The following is a 9752-nucleotide window of genomic DNA, read 5'->3' as shown; positions in this document are numbered from 1 at the left end:
ACTGGAACAACGGTGGCTGACGCAAACTGTAGCTGAACTGACCGCTGTGTTGAAGGAGGAATGAACCAAAATACAGTCTTCTTGTTATCAAAAATTGGTTCAGAGTTTAGCGATGAGAATGTAGTATGTAATTAAGGCGACTCAACGTAGCTGACACCTTATTAAATATTTTATAAATAAAAGATTCTTTGAAACATGCTGGTGTCCGGTTACTTTTGGCAATATAGTATGGATGTTAATGCAAAGGAGAGCCATCTTTGCCCAGTTTAATAAAATACAAATATGACCGCCTGGAGAAAAATAAATAACGCCTTGTATCAATACTGGCCTGTGCCACATCCCCTTATTATTAAATTACAAAAATACCAGAAAATGTATCATCTAAAATGGCTAAAGAATGTGAAATGAAAATATACCATCTCTTGTATCATCAACATTTGTCATACTGGCAGATCATTCCTCCTTATCACAAAAAAAAGTCTTCAAGACTAGTGATAAAAGTTATGTTTATATAATTAGGATCGTATTTAAATGTTAGTTAAATTCACGAAGAGGGAGAAAGTTTAATTTCTCATATATCAAAGGTCATTTCTGTACAGGACCTTTAAAAAAGGGAATCGCCAACGTCTATAAACAGGTATAAAAATAAATCAACCTTTATTAAAAAATATAAGTGCATCTAATGAACTAAGTTTGTCCTGTTATGTGGCTTGGACGGTAAACAGGAATATTAAGCTTACTGGCCTATCACGTCCCTAGAATAAATACGAATATCAGTTACTACAGGCAGAAAATATATCTGTAGTTTGACTGAGTAGTCTTAAAAAATAATTCATTTGGTAGCAATAACACAGATAAACACAGATAACGAAGAGAATGACAAAAAAATCAAAATTAATATTACTTTTCTTTCTTCTTGACAATTTACAACCGAAATAATAAATTCTAATCTCGGAAATTTTAAAAAGATTATTCAATTTTAGAGTATTATTGATTTATGTTATAAAATAAAACAGTAAACCTTACCAGAAATATTAACAAAATGAGACGAAAATAACTTCCATATTAACATTTTTATGCGTATATGAAAAACATTTCATCGCTACCACAGCGCCCCCTCGAAAACTTGACTATTTCGGAATTTCAATTTGAAAATCACAAAAATATCTAAAATATTCACAATGTTACATTTAACGATTAAAAAAAATGAAAATAACTGGCCTTAACTCTAGCAGGGGAAAAAAACTGAGTAAATAAGTAACAACAGATTTATGCTGTGTGCGCATTACAGGAGCAAGCCTTATGGTGGAAAGTCATGCTCACCAAGTCTTGGGCAATATGGAATTATCGAGCACCATATTAGCTCTGCAAAACATGAGCTATTTTTGATAATAACTGCGTTACTACTTTCGATCTTCCTTGTATCCAAATAATTTGCTGTTGACTTGTTGGAAGACTAAGAAAATACAGAAAATAATAATGAAACACGAATAGCGTATTCATTAAATAAAAGCTATATTGAAAGATGAACTGAGTTCCTTGAAGGATCATCTTCCATAGTTTATATAAATGCCTTTCATTTTCTATTGATCTGATCCATTTTGTTGCTTGATCTGAATCTCGCTATTCTATAAACTTTCAAAGAAAATTTTCACAACCAAAATGGTGCCAATATTTTAGAACCGCATCCCTTGTATAGCCCGTTCTAATTTCAGATTAGTCTCACTGATTTCTTTTTTATTCGCGGATAAGGTCACGCTCTGTGTCATGGATGAATCTTTAAGGAACTCAAAATATCTGTATCTTATCTTTCTGCTGAATATATCAATCACAACTATTTCACAACTTCTACTAATCTCTCTGTAGACTTGGCAGCTGAATTTTCCGGAGACCCAAAGAAGAATTTTGAAATTTTTGTGGTCAAGTCCAAGGGACTCTCTTTTTCCTCGGCATCATCAGCAATGATTATATCGTCCTCAGGATTTTTAGATAAGTCGCTCTCGACCGTCACACAGTTCCTTGCTGTACATGATTTCACTGATAAATCCATGGGTTGTTGTTGTTCTCCCAGTTCTTGAGGTGCATCTTCTTCTTCTTCGGTGTCATTTGTGGACAACTTCCTGAAGAAAACATTGGAACTGTTATTGTGAAGATAGGAGTGGTAAAATGGATGTCTGGTGTCGTATACCAAAGGTCTCTCGGAGCCCTCTGTGGATCCATTTGGATACCTAGCACTTCCATAAGTCAAATAGGACCTGTGTGATGGTAATAACGAATTCACTGGAGACACTGGAGAAATCGGCAATGGATATGGAGTCCTGAGATTTTCTTTTCTTTCCGTAGGTGGACTACCAGTTTCGAACCGAGATAACTCGCTCATCAGAGGACTGTGGGCACAAGGATCAAATGGCAGGATTGTGGTAAGTGGAGCCGAATCTGTACCTGGGCTACTACTGCTGCTGCTGCTTCGCAGTGGACTAACAGACGAATGACCATCACGATAGTCGTGTAAAAGATTGTTGATGATTCCACTATTGCTCAACCTGTGGTCTACCAAGCGGGCTGCTAAGTCGCTTTGCTGGTCTTGAATTAGGCAATGAATTTTAAACCAGTTCGATCTTCGACCATAGCGGGACCCTGAAAGAAACGAAACGTAATTAGTTAATCAGGAATCGTTATCGATTCAGTAACATAAACTGCGATTTCATTAGTGCATGGGTTCTCAAACTTTGTGATAGTGTGATCCCTTAAAATGATAAATGAATTTGTGCCACTTCCCATGAGTAAAACTAATGATTTTGTTTGAGTTAAAGTTGAGTAAGAGATAAATATACTTAGTAGCCACTTTATTAAGTACGCCTACCTAATAGCGAGTAGGTCTTCTTTATCTCTCAAAATAATCTGAATTCATCATAGCAGTGACTCAACGAGATACCGAAAGCGTGCCACAGGGATACTGGCTAAGGTTGACTAAATGTTTTCCACAACTGTTGCAAATTGGATGTCTGCATACTGTTAAACCCAGCCTACTGTTGGCCGCCACAGTACGCTGGGTTCATTGTTTCATATTCATGAAAAGGTATGTGTGCGTAATAAAGTAACTACTCAGTGTACATAACTCACATTTATTAATAAAGCTTTAAGCTATATATAAATTAAAACAAGGTTATCATTTTACAACTTTACAAAATAAAACTCTTTCATCGAAAATAAATAATAATATGAAGTCTCATATTACAGTCACCCGAAATCTAAAGCATCTGCTCATGTGTACAATGGCGGACAAAAAAACTGCATCACCTTACAAAAAGTAACATTTGTAGTGAAACGTATAAGATATTGTTGATTACAGCCATTTTGTTTGTCGCAAAGCAAATATATTGCGTCAGATAACGCTTCTATTGCATCAGACAGTAATTGCAAGGTATTGCATCAGCCGTTTCTATAATACGGCGTTGGAAGGGTATACACACTCATTAGAACACTGTTTTGCAGAGGTGTAAGCATGGCTCCATATGTTCAGTTGACACCAAGAAAAAAAAACGTGTAGCTATTGCTCTGTCCCAGGAAGGGCTTTCTACGCGTGCTATCGCTGATAAAATAGGCTGCCAACAGTATCCCTGGTGCTGAAATTAAAGCGTGAAACCGGTGATGCGAGAAAACCTCGATCAGGCCGTAAGAAAGTGACTACGCCTTCCCAAGATATATTTGAAACGGCTATGCCTTCGTAATCGCCATGCTAGTGCTCCTGATCTAAAACTGGACCTTGAGATGGCCTCTGGTGTTGAAACAAGTGCACGAACTGTCCAAAGACGGCTTTCGGAATGTGGTCTGCATGCCTATCGGGCCAAGAAGAAGCCTTTGTTGAACCAACAAACGAGGAAGAAGCGATTTTCTTGGGCTAAAACGCATGTTTCATGGACAAAAGAGCAATGGGACACTGTCATCTTTTCTGAAATTCAACTGCATGGCTCGAATGGGAAGCGATATGTCAGAAGACGAAAATCGGAGCGGAGGCATACCATCCTGACTGCATAACACCGACTGTAAAGTTCCCCGCCAGTCAGATGATCTGAAATGTATAACAAGCAAAGGGGTGGGGCGAATTAAGTTTATTAACTGAATGGTGAATGCAGAAACCTACACTGCTATCCTGAAAGAGTGCCTGAAACTCGTTATTAGAGATCACCACACAGACGTCCAAAACTGCATTTTTCAACAGGACACAGCACCTTGTCACACAGCAAAATTGGTATGTTTTATGCTCTTTTTATTGGATTTCATTCACAAAGATCCCATCTAACAAATGCATTTTGAACATTTCTGCAACCCACAATATTTGCAAAATTCACAAGTGGTGCAGTTTTTTTGTACGCCAGTAATATGTCCATAAACTGCATGTGTTCTCTGGTCGATTTGCCTATTTTTCTGGAAGAAAAACCCGAATTTCCTATGAGAGGGGACCCTTGCTGTCCTCGTCTGAGACCGACTAACTCAGCCACGGAGGGAAAAAAGCCCATAAACGCAATGCGCATCATTGATGGTATCCGAACCCGGGTCTTTTCCACCGGTGCAGGTAGGATGGTGGTTATAACCACTGTGCTACCCTGCGGACAAACAATAAACTTAGTAATTTTTTTTACTCATAGCCTGAATATGTTGTAGTTCGTATAACATCCGTAACATTGTTGTACCAACTGTGCAACAACTTTTCTTAATCAACTTTAAACCACCTCAGGGCCATCTTGGCAGAGACTTATATTGTCCGAACTCCACTGTCCTAACTTTTGCCTAGAAAAGCGATTCGATTTCTTCCTGCTGGAATTAAAAACCACGCTACCATCGCCTGAGACGGACTATCTGAGCCACGTTGTGAAAAAGGCCCCATAAAAGTTCCTCACGTCATTGACAGGACTCGAACTCGGGTGTTTTCCACCCAGTGTGAGGAGGATGGCGATTGTACTAACTGTACTATCCCCAAGGGCATCTACATTAGTGGGTAAATTTCACTGAATGATCGATTCGATTTCTTAATCAGTGCATTTTGCGAAGTGTTAGTAGGGGAGGATAGAGAAAAAATATACAGAGAGAGGGAGAGAGAGAGAAGAAGATAGAAAGAAAGCAACAGAAGGAAAGACCAGGATAGAGAAAGAGAGAGAAGGAACAGAATAGAAAACGACAGAAAAGGATGGAGATAAAGATAGGAGAAAAGGAGAAGGAGAATAGGCTTCTAATATATGATTAGATGATTGTCAGGGGTGGAAGGAAGAAGATGGCTTTTGCAGGTTGCAGTCAATGTCTGAGTGTGCCATATAAAAGCTATGGAAATAATTCCTGGAGATAACAACTCGTAACTGTAGAAAAAATGAAGGTTCTGCATGAGCACAGAAGACGAGTAATATCCAGACTTAACAGTCATATTAAACCCAAAAATTTCTGTATATCAACTTTATTGTACTTCTCATCGACCACAGGTTGTACTGTATTACAGCATGCAGTGTCTTGTAGACTTAACCAATGGGGATTCTAAGCCAGGAAGCCTCGATTTGTGTCTCTCTAACTCAACTCCACGTGAGAATCAATCGTGTAGCACAGAGGAGAGCAATTAAAACACTAACGATGGAGTCCAGTTCTGTTATCAGATGAATCAAGGTTCGATATGAATAGCGGTTATCGAAGCTGTTACATCTGGAGTTGCAAAAAGAAAAGTTTTATGATAGGAAAATAATGTAGTTGGGAGTCATCACCATTAATAGCGTCCCTCTTGACTAGTGCAATAGTTACGAGCGCAGTAATTCCACACCATGTGTGGAACAAGCCTGGGGGTTCACACTGGGTTCAACCATGTCAACTGGAAGGAACTTACATCGGCTTTTGACAAAGTGGCAGAGCTAATTGGTCACTTAATGGTTGGGTGGATCTAATTTCCAAAAATTCGCATTTTCGTCACCAAAAAACTAAACCAATTGAAAAAAACACACAATTACAGACATAATATACTGGCGCCTCTTGGTCTTAGCTGCCATGGCCCTTAAGACACGCACGTAACAACATTCGCTTCCGTACACAACGCCAAATAATCGCGGGTGGAACCCTGACTGCTTGGAAATGCAGAGATAAAATCTTGGTGCCCAACTGACGCTGTTCCAGGCTGCAGTTGGTCGACAAATTTCTAGAAAGTGAAAATATCGAGAATGGTGCGAAGATTAGGTGCAGTAAATCCTCTCTGACTGTCGCTGTAATTAACATATTAATGGAGTTGGACAGCAGGGTGGACTGCTTGCCATAAGCAATAACAGCAAATGCGCATTTAATATAAGATTAACATTAATTAACAAAATTTGTTTCGATTTATTACAACACAAAACTGAATTAGTTACAATAATTTTTACGTCGTTTCGTGCTATTCGATTCTCAAGGTAAAAAAGGTCGCAAAAGATACTAATCTAACCATCAATGGGCGTTACTTTCTACATACAGTATACATGTACACTATACTGCCAAAAGTACCCAGACAGCTGCAAGTTTCAATGAATCCTTTACTGATATAAAATTTTAATAGTGTCGCCCACCTTTGGTCTTTATTACTCACTGTATCCTCGTCTGGGCCCCGAACTAATTATTAATAACAGAACGTGGTATTTCAGTCCATTCCTCTTTCAACACAACAGTCAATTCAGCTACTGATTGCGAGCGTATTGCCCTGGCACAATTCTAAACCACTATCTTCATCCCAAAGCAGACCAATAAAATTTTCTTATTCCTCTTGTTCAAACCTAGCGATCGTGACTCAGTTAGTCGGTCTCAGAAGTGAATAGCAAGGATTTCTTTCCCGAATCTTATTGATTCGGGGAAGAAATCCTTAAAAAAAATCCTCTGCTGGACGAAATCCCCGAAAACTCTGGTTTTTCATCCATGAAATCTAACTCAGAAAACATGCAATTTACAGAAAATAGTTGTTTGTTCGAATCCATTGGCCTTTCTCTCACTCAGAGTGTGACACTGAATGAGTTCATCGTTCCAATCTTTTATGGACACCATGTATGTTATTAGAATTATTACTAGAAATAACAATAATATTTTATTGGAAAATTTAAAAAAACTGGATACACATTAACACAGTAAAGAACTACAAATGAAATTACAAAAAAATAAGGCTTCCTCCCCCAAAAAGCTTCGATTGTGGGGAAGTATCCGACAGGATAAGGACGTTAAGATCTATTTTGTAGCTTTGCTTACTTCTAGCGTGAAGAAACCTAATAATTTTTTTTACAAATACTATTGAGGTGTCCTGATACTTTTGGCGATATAGTGTATGTTAGAACACTATAGTGCGCTAAAATGTACTTGTTTATACTCTGCACGACCACTAGGTCCGAAGAGTTCACAATAAATCACGAATACAATCGTTTATCGTATTTATCAGTTACGCGAATTTGAACCTCGGTCCACTCGAAGGTTATGTGCTGCTGCACTCTTGCTTATGACCACTTGGCTATGCCCTAAAACAGGAATTTAAAATGTAAAAAGAAAAAAGAATAAAGGGAAAAGTAGACGTAGACTGATCGAAGGAAAATAGAGAACCTAAAATAAAGAATCTTTTCAAAAATATGTACATGGTTATGGAGTTTCTTCATATTCTGGGAGGTCCATTCAATAGACTGATTCTGGTGTTCCATAAGTGTTCCCTCTTAAGCCCTCATTCTTCATCCAACATGTTAATTAACTATTATCTCTGCTTTCTGATATGCATTTACAAGTTTTGATGTTTGCTGATGATTGTAAAATCTCTACAGTGGCAAACATCACATCGATCACCTCAAAATTTTAAGTAAGATTGTTCACTCCATTAATATATTGATGTAATAACATCGAAAGTTCTCAGAATCTCCGATACGATGATTTCGCGCTATCAAAAATATCTCAACCAAAGATAGAGATGGTACATTCCGTTTCCTTCATATCTAACATTTCTTTCTACATTTGCTGTTCCCTTATTAAGAAGAGCAATCCGTCCTCTCCAAATATCAAATTTCGTCAATGACGCGAGGAACTTTGGATTTTTTTTTTTGTTCACTAACTCCATTACTAGTACTAATATTAATAATAGTAATTGATACATAGAAGCAAGATTATACAGGATTAGTGGGAACAGTGAGAAAATCCTCATTGTTCCAATTGAAGTCCTGGGGACTGTTCATCCCCTCTAATAATATATCTAAATCTTCGTTAAATTTAATCAGAAAGGAATAAACTTAAAAGGTACCCACCGAGATTTGAACTCTGATTACTGGATTCAAGGTCCAGAGTACTAACCATTACACCATGGGACCACTTGGCTGTAATGTACTGTCGTTCACTTGTGCAGATTTAATTCGGACGGGAACTGGTTTTTGTTGTAGTAGGGTTATAGGAGAATCAACGACTAAGGCCATATTGCTGCATGTTTAATGTCTGTAAATTGCTTGTGTTCTGAGGTCGATTTCCGTTTGCTGTACGAAAAACCCGAGTTCCCGAGAGAGAAAACCATGCTGTCCTCACCTGAGATAGACTAACTCTGTCCGATTGTGAAAAAATCCCATAAATATTTCTCCGCCATTGACGAGATTCGAAATGAGGTCGTTTCTACCAGGTATGGGGGCAGGACAGTGATTATACGAACTGTGCTGCCCACGAAGACTTATTACAGATACTTCCGTCCCAAAAAGACTGAGCGAATCCTGCCTATAATCCTAGAGACTTCCATATTCAACCATCGTCCTAATTTCATAGCAGTAATAGGGACTGAAAAGAGTTTATCAGAAATAATTAGCTCAATTACTTTGGTAACCTCAGCCTCTCTAAATCTACCCAGAATTACCCTTCAAATGAGTCTAATAATCCAAGTAGTGCAGCTAATGTTTTCATTAAATCCTTGGTTGACTGCTTCGAAAGCTGCATTTTCCTTTATACCCAGAAACTAATCGCTCTAAAGTGGACAGAAAATATCTACCTTCGTTACTCCAAAAAAAACTTTCGACATTGTTTATTTGGATTTAAGCAAAGCAGTCCCACATGAGCGGTTACTTTATAAGCTGGAACAGGTTGGAATCACAGATCACAGAGAAAATTCTTAGATGGATAGCCTGGAAGGTTTCAGGGAAGGAGGCAGAGGGTTGCGATAAATGGTTATTCCTCAGATTCGGTTGATGTAAGAAGTGGGATTCCCGAAGGATCAGTATTAGGACCACTGTTGTTTTTGATTTTCATAAATGACATTGATGAAGGGCGTGATATCTAAATTTGCCGATGACTTAAAGATTGGTAGAGTAGTTAATGATCACCGCCAAGCAGAGCTTCTTCAGAGTGACCTAGATAGACTTCAGGGATGGTCAGAAAAATGGCAACTATGGTTTAATCCAGTAAAGTGTAAGGTATTGCGCCTGGGGAACAGTAACCCTAAAATTACTTATACACTTGACAGAGTTGAACTAAAGCCGGTAGTGGAGGAGTAACTTGGTTATTAGGCTACGATCAGACATGAAGTTCTCCGAGCATTGTAGACTGGTTGCAAGGAAGTAGTCTGCGCGGTACCACATTGCTATCATTGCTATCACCAGGGCCTTTTCCACCCACGCCGGGTGGAAAAGGCCCGGGTTCGAATCCCCTCGATGAGGCGAAGAACTTTAGTTTGCTTTTTTTTTTTCACTTCGTGGCTCAGTTAGTCGGTCTGAAGCGCAGATAGCTAGGTTTTTTCCCCAGAAACCAGTTTT

The 9752-nt window shown here is 38.5% G+C and overlaps 1 protein-coding gene across 1 annotated transcript in view; it reads right to left on the bottom strand.

Annotated features, from left to right (window-relative positions):
* Window positions 1-1118: 1118 nt before the first annotated feature.
* The window catches only part of LOC150075961 (uncharacterized), a 42757-nt gene continuing 34123 nt past the window's right edge, over window positions 1119-9752 (bottom strand). The window contains exon 4 of the mRNA XM_090388026.1: window positions 1119-2637. Coding sequence (XP_090244152.1) covers window positions 1835-2637 — 803 coding nt within the window. The 3' untranslated portion in view covers window positions 1119-1834. The remainder of the gene's footprint in view (window positions 2638-9752) is intronic.

This window comes from Mastigoproctus giganteus, chromosome 13, assembly GCF_048544385.1.
Source record: "Mastigoproctus giganteus isolate SK-2022 chromosome 13, ASM4854438v1, whole genome shotgun sequence".
NCBI classification, from domain to species: Eukaryota; Metazoa; Arthropoda; class Arachnida; order Uropygi; family Thelyphonidae; genus Mastigoproctus; species Mastigoproctus giganteus.
This window is presented reverse-complemented; position numbering and strand designations above follow the sequence as displayed.